The 21854-nt window shown below is 42.0% G+C and overlaps 1 protein-coding gene across 2 annotated transcripts in view; it reads left to right on the forward strand.

Annotated features, from left to right (window-relative positions):
• Positions 1 to 21854, forward strand: part of HECTD2 (HECT domain E3 ubiquitin protein ligase 2) — a 72552-nt gene that overhangs the window by 43711 nt on the left and 6987 nt on the right. Inside the window, exons 13-20 of one of the 2 annotated variants that reach the window (XM_090057252.1) lie at positions 225 to 357; positions 3504 to 3592; positions 4563 to 4721; positions 7412 to 7486; positions 10326 to 10413; positions 10531 to 10637; positions 18636 to 18751; positions 20175 to 20318. In XM_090057252.1, coding sequence (XP_089913378.1) covers positions 225 to 357; positions 3504 to 3592; positions 4563 to 4721; positions 7412 to 7486; positions 10326 to 10413; positions 10531 to 10637; positions 18636 to 18751; positions 20175 to 20318 — 911 coding nt within the window. The remainder of the gene's footprint in view (positions 1 to 224; positions 358 to 3503; positions 3593 to 4562; positions 4722 to 7411; positions 7487 to 10325; positions 10414 to 10530; positions 10638 to 18635; positions 18752 to 20174; positions 20319 to 21854) is intronic. The other variant, XM_090057253.1, reaches the window with a different exon arrangement.

Consider the following 21854-nt stretch of genomic DNA (forward strand, 5'->3'; position numbering starts at 1 on the left):
GAATTGTGGTTTCCTTCGTTTCCCAAACCAGGCAGTTTGTTGCATGTAGGTTTAATGCATGAATTAGAATTTAGTAAATGTGTGTAAAATAAAAAATATAAATAGCTATAGCGATGAAAATGTATTATCCAAAAAATTTTCTACTTATATGTAGATGTATATATTATATTTTATATATAATGTAATAACATTGATCAAATGCAGTTCTTTATTTTTTTTAATAGCTGACAAGGAAGACAGCAGATTTAAAAAAGAAGTTGAAAGTTACATTTGTAGGGGAGGCTGGACTTGATATGGGTGGTCTGACAAAAGAATGGTTTCTTCTCCTGATTCGCCAGATCTTTCACCCAGACTATGGTGAGTCGTCATAGTTAAGCTTTTAAAATTAATTAATTTAAAAATCAAAACAAATTAATTGAAGCATTATCTTAAGCCTTTACATTAATGGTTTCTATTCAGGGAGCATGTCTGAGCTAGAGCAATGGGGGCAGAGAGGTGGGTCATTTTGTGAGAGTTGTGGATGGAGATGGAAATAATGACCAATAGCAGTTTTTAGTTGCAATAGCAAAGGAGCAAAAACTACAGCTGTGATGTTGGTCATTTAAAAAAAATATGAAAAACTTCAGGCCTAGATATTGGATGAAGACCTGTAAGAAGCTGGCATTCATTAAGAGAGTTCAAGTGCGTTGGAAGAGTTGAAACTTCTTTTCACTGGTTTATCACATTAGACCAGTGGTTACAAAGCTTTTGAGTCTCAAGGTGCCCCTCCAGAAGTTTTTTGAACTGAGTGGTGGCCCATTTAAAAAACTAATTTATATATTACCTCCTTGCAGATGGGGCCAAGCTTGGGAGAGAGCAGATAAAGACAGCGTGACCCTGCACTTATCTGCTTATCTCCTTACATCTTGCTTATCTCCTCATCTGGTGGCACCCTTCTAAGGATGTTGTGGCACCTGTGTGCTGCATCACCCCAATTAAGGATCACTGCATTAGAGAGTTCAGTAAACTCTGATCAGGGCAAGTTATAGAATGTAGAGTGAAGGCAGTGAAATTAATTCTTTGGGGCTTGGGTCACCTTAAATCTAATTCAGTCCAATATGACCAGAGTAATGTTAATCCATTCCTGGTATTTGCTCACAATGTCCATTAGCTGCTTTCTTCTTTATCTCGCATTGTCTGCCTTTGTTGGGTCCTCCACTGTAGCTGTTTGGGGAGGGAGGGCAGTGGTTGCATAGATTTACTGAGCTATGTAAGAACATGTGGCTGAAATTTTGTTGTGCCCAGCAGGGTGGAAAACTGCTGATTTTTGCAGTGGTCCAAATATAAATGGTTCAGATTTTCAGTAATCATTTACTGTGTAAGAGACTTGGGGGATCATCATTGACCACAAGATGAGCATAAGCCTTCAATGCAACGCTACGGCTAGTAAAGCGAGCATCCATAAATGCTTCTCAAGCAGATCGCAGGATGTCATTCTCCCCTTGTACTCGGTTTTGGTGAGGCCGCAGCTGAAGTACTGTGTCCAGTTTTGGGCCCCACCATTCAAAAAGGATGTGGAGAAGCTTGTGAGAGTCCAGAGAAGAGCCACACACATGATCAGAGGTCAGGAAAACAGACCTTACGATGACAGGCTGAGAGCCATGGGGCTCTTTAGCCTGGAAAAGCGCAGGCTCAGGGGTGATCTGATGGCCACCTATAAGTTTATCAGGGGTGACCACCAGTATCTGGGAGAAAGTTTGATTCACCGGAGCGCCCCAAGGGATGACGAGGTCGAACGATCACAAACACCTGCAGGACCGTTTCAGGCTGGACATAAGGAAGAATTTCTTTACTGTCCGAGCCCCCAAGGTCTGGGATAGCCTGCCATCGGAGGTGATTCAAGCACCTACATTGAACGTCTTCAAGACAAATTTGGATGCTTATCTTGCTGGGATCCTATGACCCCAGCTGACTTCCTGCCCTTTGGGCAGGGGGCTGGACTCGATGATCTTCCGAGGTCCCTTCCAGCCCTAATGTCTATGAATTTATTAAGCTTTAGTAGTCTGATGGAGGTGCCTACATGAGAGTCCATTTCAAGTGCTTGTTAATATAAGTTCCACTGCTAGTGTACATGCATTCACTGTATTTACAGCAGAATTTTTCAATCATGTTTTCTTCAGAAATGGATCACTGAACAGGGATAAGAAAGTATGTGAGGGTCTGGAAGGCTCTAGAACGGGATGGATTAGCCAAGTATATCATTTCCAGATGATTTTTCTAAAGCAAGAACATGAAATTAAAACTCTTTCCAAATGAAGAGGATATGAGAGGAACATGGAAATGGATTTGTACGCTGTTCCTAACTGAACAATTAAATCTGCTGTCTTCGTATTAATGCAGTTTTGATCCAGTTGATTTACACCTAGGAATTTTTTATTTTGGAGGTGGTTCAAGCTGCCTGTATTGTGGGCTTGCCATTGTTGTAATTGCTTTCAGTTCAATGGATATCATTGCAATGGAGGTTATCACTGGTCTGGGACATATCTGTTTGTTTGTTGTGATGCACCTTTCACTGGCATTGCTATCAGCTTTGCCTTTTGTGATAATATGTCTTGTGACGTGTGTTGCCGAATGTGTGGCAACATTCTCCAAGGCTATCTAGTAATACTGATGATGGAAAAGGAGGATAGTATCTAGCATGAATGCGTATGTAGACATACACTTGCAAAGGATGTGCGATCTCCCTCACGAGAAGTTTATGTGTAAGTTAGATAGGGATGTTCTTGGCCTGAGCTTAAGGTTGGCCTTGGTGACCTCCTTGGTAACCATATTTTTCTGTGGGTGCAGGCAGACATTAAGGCCTCACTAACAGGCTTTATATAAGTGCTGTGAGTTGGGCCCCTCCTTCCTCCCAGCTTTGCCTGTTGGGTCAGGGAGGGGGCTGCAGCCAGCCTGCACTGACCCTGACCAGCAGGTGGGAGCACTCCAGAAGCCCTGAAGGAGGTTGCCAAACCACCCCTTTCTCCCCCTGCCCCCCCCCCCCAGCCCCAAGCTCTTGTGCATTCGGCAGGGGAGGGAGGGAGAACAAGGGAGCTCCTGGCTGCTGAATGGCCAGAGCTGCGAAGGTGCAGGGATGGGTGAAATTGAGCCCTCTTGCCCAACCCAAGGTAGCTGGGGGGGGGGCCCATAAAGCAAAGGGGCTCTTCCCCACCCCCCCTTGCCATTCAACAAGTGGGAGCTCCCACTGCTCTCCCCACCCCCTGTGTGGAAAAATGTTGGAGGGAACACAAGCTGATTTGTCCAGGGTTTATTTTTCACACAACTGGACATTTTAAAAGCACTCTGCAGCTGTGAACATGTTATGACATGGATGTAGAGCTCTTTCAGGGGCTAGATTGCGCAAAAAATGTCACTTCTGTCTGCACCCATCATAATAAAAATATGGAAGAATAAGACACAATTATGTGCTTTGGGGAAATGGTTTATTATGGATAAACATGAAAATAATTTTGATATTTTTGCAGGTATGTTTACATATCACAAGGATTCACACTGTCATTGGTTTAGCAGCTTTAAATGTGAAAACTACTCTGAATTCCGATTGGTTGGAGCTGTATCCTTTGTCCATGCCAGAGTACTACATGATTAGTACCTTAATTAGTTAACTGTGTAAAAATAAAACAGCAGGAATACAACAGACTTTTTAAGCTTTTAGCATGGTTTTCCTTTTTCAGGTGAGATCCCTTCTTAATTTTAAATAGCCAAAATCGAATACAGTGAAATTTGTAGAAGAAAAGTAAAAATAAGAAAAAAAATATTTTAACTACTTGTGTATACATAGGCATGATTACTAGGAATCAAACACTTCAAAACTGGGAAATGCCAGAATTAAAATATTTCCTGGTATTCCATAGAATAAATCATGCAGATCCCATAAATCAGAGTTTTCATAGGTCCTTAATAATTATGTTTGTTCTTATTTTTGGTTACCAAACCTGCTATCTAATACTTGGTCCAATTTGCAGAGGGGCTCCAAGGTCCAGTTATCCAGGGCAGCATTCAGCTGTGCTACCAATTACACCTTTTTTTTTTCTGCCACCTAGTGGGTCATACAGACAGTTGTCGCCTTCATAGCACCTCCTTCATTACCAATTTGTGGGAACATCCTCAAATTGTCAGCTATAGAATGTCATGATCATCATAGGTCTTACCTAATGTTTTCCTATCTTTATTGCAGCATTGATATTAAGAATGCAGAATTCTTGGATTAAAATTACTGTATCTGTAGTTTTAATGTTAACCAGTATGTCCTTGCATTAGTGATATAGTATCTTGAATATAAAGGATTTCAAGAGTTCATCAAATTGCATTTCTATAGTAATTTTAATCTTATTTACTTAAAATATGACATATAGTTGCATTTAGATTTAAATAATGATGGACATGAAAAATGGAACATAATTTTTTACTTAAATTAGTGTTGTGAGTACTCTGTGTATATTAAGTTGTTTATCTAAGATTGCCTAAAATTATTAAATAATTAGAAGAAGGTGGTTTTTCCATTTAACATTTGACATTTATAGCTTATGGGACTTGCTGTATATAATAGTATTACCTTGGATATTCGCTTCCCACCCTGCTGTTACAAGAAACTGTTGAGTCCTCCCATTGTTCCTTGTGATCAAAATACTCCTGTAGGCATCTGTGACGTTACATTAAATGACCTGTATCAGATTATGCCTGTAAGTATAAATCATTATTTTAAAGGCTGATTTATTGAAATAGCTAGTTTAATTTGATTACTTGGCTGCTTCTGTTTTTGTTTAATGTACATATAATAGTTGCTTTTCAGTATGTTTACAACTTTCTATACTATTTGCCTTTCAGGCCGCCTTTTTGTGCTAAATCTCTGCTTGCCTACTCCTAAAAGGTTGAACCAAAATATCCTTTGTATTATTTGAGTTTATGGGGAAAAACCTGGAGGGCGACACAACTGCAGAATTGTATTCTGGGAGACCTATGTTATCCCCTGCAGTCAGTAGATGTAGTAAAGTTATTGAGCATGCATCAATTCTGGAGGAACTGAACTTTCCAACCTACCTACACATGGCCCCATCCATTATTTTGTGACCAAAATCCATGCTAGGGACAGCATCAACTTAGTCTTAAACCTCTCCCCCTTGGTCAGGGGTTTCAAATGTATAAGGCCGAGATCTGGCCTCCAGTGCTGCCCCATGGTCTGATCAGACCCACAAAGGGCACGGCACGTGTCCATAGCGCAGAACCGGTCCATGTGGCAAATGAGTTTGACACCATTACCTTGACATAACTGCCATTTCAGTTCCTTTCTTCACAAGTCTCAGTTTTGAACTGTAAAATCAAAGATGGTATTTGTATGCAGTTTCGTAAGTGAAGAAACAAAGAGATATCTAATTAAGGACAGGATCTTCAGCTTTTATTGCCTTGCAAAAAAGCACTGTATCTATGAGTAGGGTTCCTCTTTAAATACCAGCAACCCTAGTGCCTATTGCTTTCATTGTTGAGGAGGCAAAGCATTTTTTCAGATAAAGATATGCAGACATGCAGATTTACAAAACTTAGCTAGAACATATGAAGATGCAGACAACTGCCTCCTGGGATTTTTGTGAGTTAGGTGGCTGCCATCTGTTGACTATCCATGTAAGTGAAGAGTCTAACCTGCCTAGGTGCTTTTGAAAATACCTTTAGGGGCACTTGTACACAAGCCTGGTGCCTGCTCTGACATGGTAACTTGAGTAATTGGGTCTGCTGGAGTGTGCTAATTAACAAACTCCAGCAGTCTTGGCATCACGTGTAGTCAGCGTCCCCGCACTTTAACTAAAGCTCATCGAACGGGATTTAGTTAAAGCGCCCCTGCCACCATTTTGAAGTGTGGGGCGCTGAATAAATGAGGTGCTGCAGGCACTTTAGAGTGGCTCTCTAATTAAAGCACTCCCTGCCCCCCCACACACACTCCTCAGCATGTGTGAAGATGCCCTAGGTGTTTATCTTCCTCATTAGAAGGCTAAGTACATATTTAAAATTTGGTCCTTTGTGTTCTCATGTCACAGGAGGGAGTTTATATGGCTGGACATAAAGGGTGCAGACAGAAGTATAACTCCCAGCTGTAACTCAGAAATATTTCTGCAAAATGTTCTGAGTTACAACATTACACCAAACCAAACAGAAGTTCACTGTTGGGTAGGGGAATCTAGCTGCCTGCTGGGAGCATGTACCCAGGTTTCCATAGCAACCGCCAGGCTCTCTGCCAGTGCTCACTGTCTTTAGAATGGGAGGAGGAAAAGGCAATGGAGGAAGCTTGTTCTTGTAGCTCCCCAGCTAGTGCTGATGGGTGGGGTAGGTAAATTGGAGCCCACCCACCTGAAGTGGAGAGAGGGGCTCCAGTACAACTGCCCCATTCTGCAGGGGGTGTTGAAAAACCCACAGATTGAACTCCCTCCACTCCCTTTCCCCACTCCCATTCTGAAAACAGCAACAGGCTAGGAGCTCAGTGGACACAAGTTACAAAAGATGCTACGTTTTGAAGCATCTTTTTCTGATACCTCATGCAGTGAGGGGTCAGATTTTCACCCAGTCAGCCATTTTTTAAGCTGTCAGCAGCCATGCACTTTTGTTTGGTCACAGCTATAAACTGCTTTTTTGTCCAGATCAGGCAAAAATTGTCACTTCTGCCTGCAACCAAAGCAATATTATTTATCTGGATAGAGTGAAGCCTTTCTTTAGGTCATTATATAGGTGTTTGAGGAGAAGTTTATTTCTTCCTCATTAACTTGCTTCTCCAGCCCCACACTGTAAACAGGTAATATGCAAAATGAGATCCTAGTGATCACAAAGAAATACCACATAAAAAAAATTGAGCTATCTTAAGTTTGGCATCTGATCTTCACCCCATTGTCAAAGCTGTCATGATTTTGGGTTTCTTTTTAAAGAAAAGGTAAAGATAAGAAGTAAACTTCCACTACTGCCTAAAAGCTTCCATAATTCATCTTCCAAGGGCAAGTGTTTTGAAGAGCCATGCCTCTCCTAGAATGGACGATCAGTTTCTTTGGCCCTTAGACTCCAATTTGCTCATTGCAGACCTAGATACCAGTCTACATAATCCACTTAAATAACCGTGATAGTCACAAAATCCCTCTTCTGTAATCATTTATTCTGAATGTCTGGTTTCTACTAATATTCTGCGACACAGAAGTCTTATAGCAGGATAACTTTCTGGGGGTTTCATCTAACTGATAAGAATTTGTGTATGGCTTTTGTATTCTCCCACTGAGGAGTTCGTAAGATTTCACAATAGTTTCAAAATGAGATGGAATGATTACCTACTAGAAATGGCTTGAAAAGGACATGATGGAATTGTATCTAATTCGATAAATTTAGTGAACTTTTTTTGCAGGAGTTAGCCCATGGACTAAGTGAACTGCTATCCTATGAAGGCAATGTTGAAGAAGATTTCTATTCAACCTTCCAGGTACTATAAGTAGGAAAATTCTGAGTGATTATCAAATTAGATCAATAGATCTGTCCATGTCTCAATTGGATTAGTTCAGCCTTTAGTTGCGTAAGGGGTAAGAGGCTATCAGGTAATGATGGCCAACCTTTGGCACACTTGCCACATGTGGCATGGGCAATCTTTGTGACATGCATTGAGAGATCAGGGGACAGGCAGAACAGCTACAGATAAGGCAGGAAGCAGAAAAAAGAGCAACAGCAAAGGAAGGGGATCAGAGTGACACTTGGGGAGAGCACAGGGCTAACCTTGTGGCATATCTGCCAAAAATTGGCCTCCAGTGCTATAAAGCTTGCTTGAATTTGAAAGTTACGGTGATCCTACTGCTTCACAAAACTGAAGCAAGCCTGGTTGGATCACAATAGAGTCCTACTGTGACCCTATTGTGGTCCAACCAGGCTTGCTTCAGTTTTGGAGGATTGTCTCTGGAAGTTGAGCTGAAAATATGATTTGGGTAGAGACTTGCCCAAGTTAAAAGATTTATCTAGCCCTGAAATATATTGGGTAACTATTTGATATATTCAAGCCCAGAAGTCTGGCTTAGAGAGCCCTGTTCCAGTTATGAAAGAGTTGGTATGATGTAGGAATTTAGCTTAGGTAAACATGTGTTCTAGCATATAGTCATTTTAGTTGAGTCAGGAAAATTGACTTTAATCCCCTTGCAAGCCTGAAAAGGTTTTAAATTGGACATCAGCTTATTCTTGTTCAGTTTATTTTGCTGTAGTTCAGTCATTGTTATCAAGTGGTATGGAAATGTTCATAACATAAATTATTTTCATTTCTATGGGACATACAATTAAGAGTTTATTTCTTCCAACATACTTAATGGACATCTATACACGTACTCTAAGGTGGGGGAGAGGGGGATTAATTAGCGGCTCTGAGAGCTGGGATGATCTCGCTGGGGTGATATAGTTGGGAATGATCCTGCTTTGAGTAGGGGGTTGGATTAGATAGGTTAGATAACCTCCTGAGGTCCCTTCCAACCCTCATTTTCTATGATTCTATGAAAGCTGCTCTAATTAAGCTGCAGTATCACATGTATTAAGTGTCCCCGTGCTTCAAGCTGGCAGAGGGTGGGTTTAGGTTAGATATCAGAAGGCGCTACTTCACAGTCAGGGCGGCTAGGGTCTGGAACCAGCTTCCAAGAGAAGTGGTGCAGGCTCCTACCCTGGGGGTGTTTAAGAGGAGGTTAGATGAACATCTAGCTGGGGTCATTTGACCCCAGTACTCTTTCCTGCCATGGCAGGGGGTCGGACTAGATGATCTGCTCAGGTCCCTTCCGACCCTACAAACTATGAAACTATGAAAATGGCAGCAGGGGTGCTTTGACTAAAGCTCATTTGACAAGCTTTAGTTAAAGTCGCCCTGCCGGCATTTTGAAATGAGGGGATGCTGAACACACATGATGCAGAGACTGCTGGAGCGCACTACTTGGCACACTCCAGCAGATTCACAGAAGGCTCAATTGCTAATTAGCACGTGTCGGAGCAGAGGTCCATCATGTGTATAGATGTCCAATGTTCCTAAAGCCTTTTTTATTGTACTAGAGTCTACAACTCAAATCTTGTATGGATGTTCTCAGTGTTGCTATTTTGAGTAGTTCATTTACTTATAGAATCTAATTATTGGAGGGCTGCCTTGAATTTGTTCCCTTCGCACTGCTAGAGCAGGAAAAATAAAACCGTGGAGTCAGGTAGCCCCTTTGCTCTCTGCTTCTTCCAACCTTTTCCCCTAGCAGCCCTTTTCCCTTCTCCTTGCTGTCACATGGTGCTCTCCCTGAACTCATGGAAGTAAAGAGCAATTTTGAAAATAATAACTTTAAAATTTAATAAAGCTGTAGCAATTTGCATATAATACCCATACACGTACTTCATGGATGCATGTTACCTTTTTTGAAACTACTGCAAGTTTTAGTACAGGTAATCCATAAACACACTTTTCTGCAGCACTGTGCATGATACTAGTTATCCCTCCTTCCCCTCCCTACCATAGAAGCCATGTGCTAATTTGCTTCCATTCATGACTACAACCAATTGGTTTGTTATGAGTCCTGGGATGCTCCTAAAATGTATATGCTGATCCAACTGCACCTCATGGAAGTCAGGGCCGCACTAATCATATGCTACAGGCTGAGAAAAGGGATGACAGAAAGATTCTGCATAAACTGTTTGGAGCTCTGCTTCATGACATTTGCCAGGCATTCAAGGCTGCTGAAGTAACAGGAAACATTGGAAAAGGAAAAGAAAGGCACAGCTCAGCTGTGAGAGTAAAGAGGAAATTGATACTTATTCAATATGGTGGCTCACCATGACTTAAAAAAGAGTCAGCGCCGAGAGAGACTAATTGCAATGGGCACTGCCAAATATCTGATTCAGATGGGCTGTACTAACCTATCCTTGTGGTAGGTTTCCACCAGCATGTTTGCCTTATGTGGGTCATGTGTCATGCAGTCATTCTCAGTGTTGGCTGCATTTAATCAGCTTCATAGTTGGTTTCCATTGCTGAGCACATACAGCTTTTGGCAGTAGTTTAATGGTTGACAGTATATTTATTGTGGTTTCCTTGTATGCAATTATAAGACATGGGGCTTTTTTCCCCATGCCAATTAGGAGGGAAACCTTTGTATTCAAGTAAATATGATGTATGGCAAAACTGTATGGTTTGTGTTGTGCAGAAAGTCAAACTAAATGGTCTTTATGATTCCTTCTAATCTGTTCTTTATGAGTCTATTGATCTGTTCATCATAATTAAAACTAATAGGAGGAGTTGCATGTATTATAATGTTGTCTCTCTTCAGGTTTTTCAAGAAGAATTTGGAGCCATAAAATCTTATAACCTAAAACCAAATGGTGATAAAGTTCCAGTTACAAATCAGAATAGAAAAGGTACATTAAAGATATAATAAACCAAAAAGAATATGCATCCTCACTAATAAAAATAGATGTAATTTTTCTGAAAGTTGTTACTTTATAATTTAAAAAATGAAATACATTTCTTTTTAGAATATGTGCAGTTCTATGTTGACTTCCTTCTCAACAAATCAATCTACAAACAGTTTGCAGCATTCTATTATGGATTCCATAGCGTCTGTGATTCTTATGCATTGATGGTAAGATTAAAGTGGAAAATGTTATAAGAAACTTTATTTAATATTGTTAATTTTGTATTTGTGATGCAGCATTGCTAAAGGTTGATCTGAATTTCCTAAATTTTATTAATTCAGCTGGTTTTTGTTTCATTGTTCATAGAGACTCCAATTTAGCAATGCATTTAAGCAAATGCCTACCTTTTAAGCATCTGACTAAGGCTGAAAATGACTAGAAGTATATTTAAGAAAATTAGCATATAATTAAATATTTAGGGTTCCACAGTATTCTGTTTTCCAACTTTGTGTTCTTCTGAGGATTTTAAGTCCTTCACTCATTTAATTAATTTCTTTTCTCAATATTGCTGATATGTGTATTATATAATCTAATCCCCATTTAATAGATAAATACATTGACACAGATTAAACTAGGATTTTGTTAGCAGGTACTCCAGGTTTAAAAAAAAAAAAGATTTGATTTTTCAAAAGTACTTGGTGCCCAACCACTCCCACTAAATTGGTGTTCTGTACTTTTGAAAACTGCAGCATTTATTTAGGTGCCCATGTTTAAATTTGGAGTTCACATTTATAGATACAGGCAGTCCTCGGACTTACGACACAACTGGTTCCTGAAAACCACGTCTGAAGTCAAAACATTGCAACTCAGAACCAATTTTCTCATAAGAAACAATGTTATCAATGGGGGATTGGTTCCAGAACCAAGGCTCAATACCCTATTTTCACCAAAAATACTTCAGAATTTTGTACTCTGTCAATTACAGATGAGTAATATAGCTACATTAATGCATTTATATTGTAAATAGCAATCATATTGATTTGGAAGGACTTCTTTGAGGTGACTTTGCTGGACTTTTTGAAAGGCCCTTGGTTGGACATTTTGAAGGGTTCTTGTCTGGAATCTTCTCAGGAGCCTGAGCTGCAGGTTTTTGTGGAGTCTTGTCCAGTTTCTTAAAGGAAGTGTCCAAGGAAGTTTGGACAGATGTTCTCCAGGGAGATGAGCGACGCAGCTAACTTCTTCGCTGACATGGCGTTGCATCAGATCAAGCATTGTAAAGTTGAAACTGATGTCATAAAGTTAAAACAGGGTGTCGATTTATAAACATTGTACGTGCGTAACGCATGTTTTAACTCAAAACGTAAGTTGAGGACTGCCTGTACCCACATTATTATTTTTTAAATTTTGGCCTACATAGCCATAACTTCTTTAGAAAGATCATGAATTGAACCCCTACTATGTGATTTCAGTCTTCTTTCTTAAGTCTGTGGTCCCTAAGTTTTTGGTGTTCCATCTCTGTTTCTGTGGCAGGTTTGCAGTAGTACTTACTGTACAGTCTCACATACAGTAATCCAGATGGTGTCACCTGCTTAAGTCCACTCTGTCCTCTTCCATTCTTATTCTGTTTTCTTCTCATCTATGTATATTTGTCATCTTTTCTTATTCCTCACCACTTCCTTCCACTTCTTTCTTATAATCAGCTGGTTTGTGAAACCCACTGTTTTCAGCCCCTGAGTTCTCTCTTCTTTTACTTTTATCCCCCTTCCCCACAAATTCTCCATATTGTCATATCCTGCTTCTTCCCTACCTTCCATCCCTTGTTTTACTCCCTCTGTCTCCCACCCCAACCCTACTGTCTCCTCCTTAGAATCATAGAAAATTAGGGTTGGAAGGGACCTCAGGAGGTCATCTACTCCAACCCCCTGCTCAAAGTAGGACCATCCCCAACCAGATCATCGCAGCTAAGGCCTTGTCTAGCTGGTTCTTAAAAACTTCCGAAGATGGAAAATCCACAACATTCCTAGGTAACCTGTTCCAGTGTTCTACTACCCTCCTAGTGAGAAAATTCTTCCTAATATCTAACCTAAACTTCCCTTGCTGCAACTTGTGACAGTTGCTCCTTGTCTGTCATCTGTCAACACTGAGAACAGTCTAGCTCTATCTGCTTTCGATCCCCACTTCAGTTAGTTGAAAGTTGCTACTAAATCTGCTTTCACTCTTCTCTTCTCTCAGTTCAGTTCCCTCAGCCTCTCCTCATAGGTCGTATGCCCCAGCCCCCTCACCATTTGCATTGCCTTTTGCTGGACTCTCTCCAATTTGTCTACATCCTTTCTGTAGTGGGAGACCCAAAACTGAACACACTACTCCAGATGTTGCCTTACCAGTGCTGAATAGAGGGGAATAATCACTTCCCTTGCCCTGCTGGCAACACTCCTACCCATGCAGCCCTGTATGTCATTAGCTGCCTTGGCAACAAGGGCATACTGGCTTATATTCGGCTTATTGTCCACTGTAAACTGTAGGTCCTTTTCAGCAAAACTGTTACCCAGCCAGATAGCCCCCAGCCTGTACTGGTGCATGGGACTGTTCCATCCTAAGTGCAGGACTTTGCACTTGTCCTTGTTGAACCTCATGAGATTTCTTTTGGCCCAATTCTCCCATTTTTCTAGGTCACTCTGAATCCTAGCCCTACCCTCCAAGTAGATATATACTATTCCTCCCAGCTTGATGTCACCTGCAAACTTGCTGAGGGTGCACTCTATCCCATCTTGAGGTTGCTGTTGAACATATTGGAAAAAAACAGGCTCCAGGACCAGCTCCTGGAACACTCCACTTGATACTGGCTGCTAACTAGACCATGAGCCATTGATTACTACCCTCTGAGCTCAATCCTCCAGCCAGTTTTCTATCCACCTTACAGTTTATTCATCCAGCCCCTACTTCCTTAGCTTGCCTGCAAAAATGTTGTGGGAGACCATATCAAAAGCCTTGCTGAAATTTAAGGTATACCACATCCACAGAGCCAGTCATCCCATCATAGAAGGCAATCAAGTTGGTTAGGTATGCCTTGCCCTTGGTGAATCCATGCTAACTATTCATAATCACCTTCTCTTCCAAGTGCTTAGAAGTGGATTCGTGGAGGATCTGCTCCATGATTTTTCCAGGGATTGAGGTGATCTGTAGTTCCCTGGATCCTCCTTTTTCCCTTTCTTAAATATGGGTACTATATCTGCCCTTTTCCAATAATCCAGACTCAGTCCTGATCACCATAAGTTTTCAGAGATAATAGCCAGCACCTCTGCAGTCATATCAACCAACTCCCTCAGCACGCTCGAGTACATCCTGTCCGGCCTTATGGACTTGTATATGTCCAGCTTTTCTAAGTAGATGCTAAGATCAGAAGGGACCTCAACAGATCATCAAGTCTGACCTCCTGCCCTGGGCAGGAAAGAGTGCCCCCAGCCAGTTGCCTATCCAGCCTTCTCTTAAAGACCTCCAAGGTAGGGGAGAGTACCACCTCCCTTGGAAACCCATTCCAAATTCTGGTCACCCTTACCGTGAAGAAGTTCTTCCTGATGTCCAGACTAAATCTGCTCTCAGTCAGTTTGTGACCACTGTTCCTTGTTACCCCAGTGCCACATAGAGGGGAAGTATCACCTCCTTGGATCTATTTGTTATGCATCTGCGGATACATGATAAAGTGCAGTTAGCTTTGCTGATTACTTCGTCTCAGTGACGACTCATGTTCATCTTGGAGTCCACTATGACTGAGATCGCTTTCCACCTCCATGCTGCTGAGAGGGTCATTCCCCAGCCGGTAGGTGTGCTGGATATTTTTACGCCCTAGGTGCAGCACTCTGAATTTTTCCTTTTTGAACTGCACCCTGTTGTGTTCCTGAGCTGCTGTTTTGCCACTTTTGGCTGCTCACTTTCTCCCCAGACTGTGCAGCCAGGCACAGTAGTCTAGGAACTGACCCTGCCTGTGAACACTGAAGTCAGAAAGATATGGAGCACTTCAGCCTTTTCTGCATCTTCTGACACTAGGTTGCCTCTCCCATTCAGTAAGAGACTCACACTTTCCCTGACCATCCTCTTGTTTCTGACATACTTGTTGTTAGATGTGCACCGATTATATCTGTCCATATTCGATTGGCACTGATAAAAGGTAGGCTTGTTTGGCCAGTGTAGCCAATTAATGTCACCGATAAATGCTGTGTGTATGTGCGCAGCTGCAACATGCATACAGCCAGGAATGCAGCCCAGCAGCTTGGAGAGCAACATCCAGCCAGTAGACCTGTGGGGGGGGGGGTGGCCACAGGTAGAGGCCTCCATGGAGAGGGAGGGAGTGGGTCAGGGACAGGAGCAGGGACAGGCACTGCCCAGCCTGGGTGGTGAATGCAACACTACTGGGAGCAGAGCAGATCCACAGGCAGCTGTTTCCAGTTTTATACTGGAGCTCTGAGCAATCAGATGGCTCTTTTACATAAAGTGCAAGTCCTCCTCCTCTTCTCCCCTGCCTGTCCTTCCTAAACAGTTTGTATCCATCCATGACAGTGCTCCAGTCATGCAAGCTATCCCACCAAATCTCTTATTATTCCAGTCATGTCACGGTTCCGTGACCTGCACAAGGACTTCCAATTTTTCCTGCTTGTTTCCCAGGCTCCATGCATTCAAGAATGACATTGCCCCACCTGCTTGCTGTTCCTCCAGGTCACCCTGTTTCCCACTTATCTCAGGGCTTTTGTTTCTGTCCCCCAGCGAACCTAGTTTAAAGCCCTCGTCACTAGATTAGTGAGCCTATCTGCAAAGATGCTCTTCTATCTTTGTCAGGAGGGTCCCATTTCTTCCTAGCAATCCTTCTTCTTGGAACAAAGGCCCATGGTCAAAGAAAGCAAATCACTGCTGGCAACACCACCTGTGCAGCCAGGCATTGATCAGTATAATGCACCCACTCTTGTCTGAGCTGTTTCCCTTGACCAGAAGGATCAAAGAGCTCCACCCCCTTGATTTCCATTCCCTTCACCCTTGTACCCAGAGCCCTGTAGTCATTTTTGATCTGCTCATGGTCTCCTCTAGCAGTCTCATTGGTGCCCACATGTATGGTAGTAGTCAGAGGGCCAGATGAGTCTCAGTAATCCCTCCCTTGGATCTGGGCTTTGGGCAAGCAGCAGACTTCCTGAGACAGTATGTCAGGTCGGCAGATAGATCCCTCCGTCCCCCCCCCCCAGAAGGGGGTTTCTAACCACCACCACCTGTCACTGCTGCTTGTTGGTGGTGGTCTTGATCCTACCTACTCTGGGGAGGCCTCGCCTATCCTTCTCCACCAATGGAATGAGCTCCTTGCCCTCTATTGCTAGAGCTCCATATCTATGAGGTCTATTGCTGTGATTCTGTGATTCTCCACTCCTGCAGGTGAAGATGAAGATTTCTGCCAGAGGTCACAAGCTTCCAGCTTTCACCTTCCTGAGAGTCCATGTCCTCATCCTTTTCTAGTGTTGCCTCTGGCAGCTGCTCTTCCACAGTCCCAGAGATCTCCTCCAGTATCAAACTAATGAATTCCTCATGGCAGAGGATGCTTCAGAGCCTCACCACCTCCTCCTGTAGCTCTCTTGCTTGTTCCCTGAGAGACACTGCCAAGGGGCACTGCTCCCACCACAGGCAGTCTCCCACCTGGCTGTCATGAGAGAGAACCTGCAAGCCACAGCCCCCACAGTGGCAAATCTGGACCTGGGTGAAAGCCTCAGTGGCAAGCAGTCCTGCCTGGACAGAAACCTCAGGTGCAAGCAAAGGCAGTGGCTCTGGCATTGCAGTGTCCTCCAGCCACTTCCCTGGGTCTCTTAATCTGTCTCTTCTCTCTTTCTGCCCTTCTTCCAAGCACACCTTCTCTAGGAACTTGCCTGGAAGCTGGCCTGGCAAAGGGTTCCTTTTTCCCTGCTTCCTCACACTAAGCTGAAAGGCTTTCCCCTTAAACAGGAGCGGGGCGGAAAAGGTGCAAACTGCTTTCCCTGTTTGTTGCCTCTGTTCATTTGCTCCCTGATGGTTCTGAGAGTCTCCTTTTATACCCTACTGGGCCTGGACTGACTCCACCCCCTCGTTAGGCTTCTGGCAGGCACAGGCAGCAATCACTCAGGAATCAGCAGTCACTAAACTAGCAACCTTCCCAGCTTCTCAGAGCACACGCCCCAAACACACAGCCCAGCCCACTCCACAAACTCTCAGCAAGCCAATGGCACAGGCAACTCTGGATCACTTACCTTCCCTGGGCAGGATCAGGTGCCTGCTGCCTGGCTTCTCTTTCCCTTCCCCTTCTTTCTCTTGTTCCCAGCAAACTGCTTGCCCTGTTTGCTCCCCCTGTTCACTTTCTTCCTCATACATAGTTGATTATATGCAAAAAAAAACCTAATTAGTGACAGTTTTTCTTAGAGTTGGGAAAGACCTACAAGTGTCTTGATTTAATAGGTAATTCTTTGGGCATGTTGGTGAATTTCTGATTATTCTTATCTTGGAAATTAATTTCGGGGGAGGAAGAAAGAAAATCACCCAAAAACCAGAATAAGTATAAATCCATTTATCCTTCCATGGGTCCAGCATTTTCTGTATGGCTTGCCTCTACATCCAGTGACCTACCCCTACCCCCCTGGGTCTAATAAAATATACATATATTCACTGGAAGTAGAAGCAAGCCATAGGGAAAATGGAAGGAAAAGGGAGCGTTATTTTAAATGGATTATCTTGCACTCTTGTGCTCTCTGTCTCTCTTATTTTTATCATTGGCTGTACATTGCCTCCCCCTGCTGACCACCTTTTTGCCATCCTTTCAGTATCTGCTTCTAAAGTGCTTTGTAAGCTGTTACAGAAGCTTAAGAACTGGGATCCAGATGTATTGAAATGAAATAAGCACAGCTAGCTAGTAGTAGGGGAGAGAGCAGCTGCCTGTCTGTCTCAGACAAACCTGAAACGCTGAGCAAAACAGTACATTTCCTGTGGCAGGCTTTCTAAAGTGATACCTGTTCTATCCAAACTAGAACCATTGGTAGCTTTGGAGAACCTAAAAAAGGAAACCCAGCAGCCAGTTCAAAAACTATTATTGTGTGTCATCCACCTAGGAACCAGTTTCTGTAATGAGGATAGTGTCTGCACTATCTGTAATGATCCATGAGCATGATCACCAGTTACCATAAAGAATAAGACCATGTACTCCTTGGGAAACATTGTGAATGTGTGTGTGTGAGATTGACCTTCAAAACCCCATATTCATATTAACTACCATTGGAAGAATAGTAGAAGGCAGGGCAGGGTGGCACCTTAGATGCTAACTACATAAGCTTTCCTAGTTGGTCTTGAAGGTGGTGTATCCTTCCCTGGTTTTCTGCCTGACTTTAATCCAACATGACTCATTAGCTTTCTCTGAGATTGGAAGAATGTACAAGACCAAGAGTCAGGGATTCTTGTGTATTGTATCTTTTGTCCTTCCCCTTTTTCAAGTCAGAAAAGAAGCAATGAAGCTTCATTATGGGGAAATGAAAATCCACTGAAATGCTTTGAAGTACTTTTAAGGCTTTTGCAGCAAACTATAATATGTAGCTGTAGTGTCAGGATTCATTTTTTATTTAGTTTATTTTTATATTTGTACTGCAATACCAGCTGAAGGCCCAAAGGAGGCAGCATGGTCTAGTGGATGGGGCGCTAGTATAGAAGTCGGGTTTTGTTCCCAGTCCTGAAATTGATCTGCTGTGCAACCAGAGGTGTCACTTCAATTCTCCGTGCCAGTGTTTCACTTCCAAACTTTAGACTGTCTTGTTTGTTTGTTTATATTATAAACTCCTCAGGGCAGTGGTACTTTTAGCATTTTGAAGTGCTGATTTTCTTTGGGACTTCTGGTGCTACCAGACTGCAAATAATAATGAAAATTAAAATCAGCTCCTCCTTTGTGCTAGGTGCCATGCAAACAAATTTGAATTTAAAGTTTCTATCCCAAACTATCAAGTAACTACTTGATTCCCTTTTCTTCATTGACATTTAATAATGTAACAAGCGTAATGAAAAAGGAAGCATGAGCATAGTAATAAGAATGCACAGAAGGATAATGCTAGCCAATACATTTTGCTCACTAGTAGTTTTTTCCTCGGTACATTCAAAAATCAGTTATAATTTTGAATCCTGTTATCATTATTTATCTTGAATAAGCATTCTGCCAGTAAATGCTTTAATGCTCTTTTTGGCAGCTGCTTCGTCCAGAAGAGGTTGAAATTCTTGTTTGTGGAAGCCCTGAACTGGACATGCATGCTCTACAGAAAAGCACCCAGTATGAGGGATACCAGAAAACTGATCTTACTATAAGGTAGACTTAATTTGTGCTTAAAAATCAGATTTGTGTTCCCAATAATGCGTCATTCTATGATATTTTCTAAAGGAGTATCAAATATATTTTAGAATTACTAATATATGACAAGTGTAAAAGAAATATTTGAATACAGCATCTTCATCTCATTTTGAAATGTTCTTAAATAGGAAAAATTACTGTAGTTAAACCTCCTTATTGATACCTTGCTCTTCACTGATTTCTTTCTGTATCTTTAAAAGGATGCAGCTTCAAGTCTAGCCATTTTTAAAGAGCAATAATTCAAGTATTTCACTGATCCACCAGTGATCCATCCAGTGTGATCTTTTTACAATTATCTCTGTTTTCTAATAGCATATTAACAGGGAAGTCATGTACCTAGAACAGTAGTTCTCAACCTTTTAAGACTGCGGCCACCCTTTTGAATGTTTAGCAGCACCCCGTTAAAAACCCAAATTAAATATAGTATAAACATTATAATTTTATTAATATGTTCTTAATTTATCTGTTCATTATCATTTATATTCACCCTAGTGCCACCACCGCTGTGGCAACGTAGAATTGCACTATGTGCCTCTCTGAGCCATGTTGGGAAGCAGCTATGGTAGGAGCACGTGAAGTAGTAATTTACAATCACTTCTTTTGGTTTCTTTTAACAATAATAAGATTTAAGATGATTCCAGACAGAAATATACCTGTTAAGTTACATTGCCTCTTTAAATAAACCAATATGTGTTTTAAAAAAATTGTAAGTTAGGGGTAAGAGCATGCATACCTCAGTGAACACATGATCTTCAGTCTATCCCACTACTACAGGTGTAAAATCCAGCTCTGAATAAGAATTATTTATTGAGAAATGTCATTGATAATCTGTTTTAAAATTTGTATAACCATGTGCATTACTTGCAAATTTAAATTATTTTTAAAACCGTACATATGATGGTAGATCTGCCTTTTCTTCTGCATTTAAATTAGTATTTGTTTTACATTACATTGGCAGTATTTGAGCCTAGGTTGTAATGACAGCATTAAAGACTGCTAGACATTAAACCCTGCCCCCACCCCTAAAAAAACCCCACACTTTACCAGAAGCAGCAATGCATTACTTTGACCCAGCTCCATAGCATCTATATCTATATATATATTGAGTGCGTCAGCAGGGCTTTTTTGTGCTTTTATCCAAAGCCAGTTCAATCAACTATTAAATAGAAATGCCCCACTGAAGTACCCTACTTATACAGATGTCAGGCAAGCTGGGCCCAATTAATGCGCTGCCTCTTCTGGGCATGTGTTCGGCTCACCATGCACAAAGTTTAAAATAAAGCACCGAGGTGTTTTGTTTTGTTTTGTGCTTTTAACATCTGCAAGCAGCCAAATTGCTTTGGTCAGGGTAGTAATTTTATTTCCCCATTATTTAATGTAGATACTTCTGGGAGGTAGTTCTAGGATTTCCACTTGACCTTCAAAAGAAGCTGCTTCATTTTACTACTGGAAGTGACAGAGTACCTGTGGGAGGGATGGCAGATTTGAATTTCAAGATTTCAAAGAGTGAAACATCCACTAACTGGTATGTAACTTTTTATTTTGGGACATTACATTTATTTTCCATGGAACTAACTTATTTGCATGTGTTGTAAATAGTCAAAAGTAAATTGAATTTATAACTGAAAACTGTATTAGATTATCTGAGCTTGAAATTTCAAATATTAAAACTAATAACTTGATTGTATGAATTTAACAGATTGTCATTTAATAATGTCGATTTCCTGAGCAGTGTTTACGTATGGAGTACAATTTTTGCTTTTGTAATTGAGTTGTTCTTATACCTTAGCACTGTTTGTTTGTTTTAATTACCTGCTCTAATTCCTGAAGAATTAATTCAAGAAACAGCTTTTCAGTCAAAGGAGTCCAATAGTGTCGTCTGAGCACTGATCTTCACTTATCTATCTATTCACTCGTCTATTGATTTTACTTTGGCTCTTCACAAACATAAAGATCCACTTGCTTGGATCATATTGAAGGATCAAGGCAATGAAAGTTAAAGCCATGTAAAGCCAATTTATTTATTTATAAAAATAAAATATGCTTTTTAAGGTATACATTATAGAAGGCTTCAAAGTTGACAAACATCTGCAGTACTGTTGATTTCTGTAAGATTTATGGATGCTCAGTGTCCATTAATGCAGATAGCCTGGCTTCCCAATGGTCTAGAACAGGTATATTTTAACCACCAGCTTATGGGCCAAATGAGGCCCATGGAGCCATCACATCTGGCCTATGGAGCTCCCTGTGGGTCAGGACATTTTGGAGCAGGGGTATACTGGCCATTAAAACAGCCACCCTCTCCCCTGTAGCAAAGTTGTGTGCTGGTCAGGGACAGGCTAGCTGGCTGCAACCCCTTTCCCCATAGGCACCATGGCCCCACCCACTTCCTTCTCTGCAGACCTGGGTTGGTGCCTGGCCGTGCACCTTTTCCCTGTGGGGCCTGGGCTCACCTCCTCCTTTCCCACTCCCCTACCAGGCTCAGGCCATGTTCCCTTTTCTTCCTGTAGGGCCAGGTTAGGATCTGGCCATACCCCCACCCACACCTTCTCACAGGGCTGGGCCCCTTCCTCTCCACGAGGCCAGAACAATGTCCTTTCCCCTGCAGGGCTGCATTGGAACCGGCCTACCCCTTTGCCCCTTCCACGTGGCCAGATGGTGCCTGCTGTGCCCACCCAGGCACCAAATGAGGCACACTGGCTGGATCTGGCCTGCAGACAGACTGAGCACTGCCAATCTAGCCCTCCAGGCAACAGGGCTGAGCTCCACTGGTCTAGAGGTGTGGTGGTGCCTCCTCCTTAACCTCTTTCTCAGACGGTGAAATTTAATTTACTGTGCCCTAATACTGGTGCACATTTAGACAGTGATGCTTTACTACGGAGCTAATTAGTCAACTCCACAGTACAGTGCATGTATGAATGCACCCCGAGAAACTTCACCTAGTGCATGGTTGAGCACCTAGGGGAGTGCAAAGGCTTCCATGATGAAGGAACTGAGTTAGTGGAACAGTAACATGGCTTAAGAAGACATTTTGCAAATTGTTCATGCTTGCAAGAGTGCA

The sequence above is a fragment of the Crocodylus siamensis genome, chromosome 7 (genome assembly GCF_052110815.1).
Source record: "Crocodylus siamensis isolate JL-2025a chromosome 7, ASM5211081v1, whole genome shotgun sequence".
Classification (NCBI taxonomy): domain Eukaryota; kingdom Metazoa; phylum Chordata; order Crocodylia; family Crocodylidae; genus Crocodylus; species Crocodylus siamensis.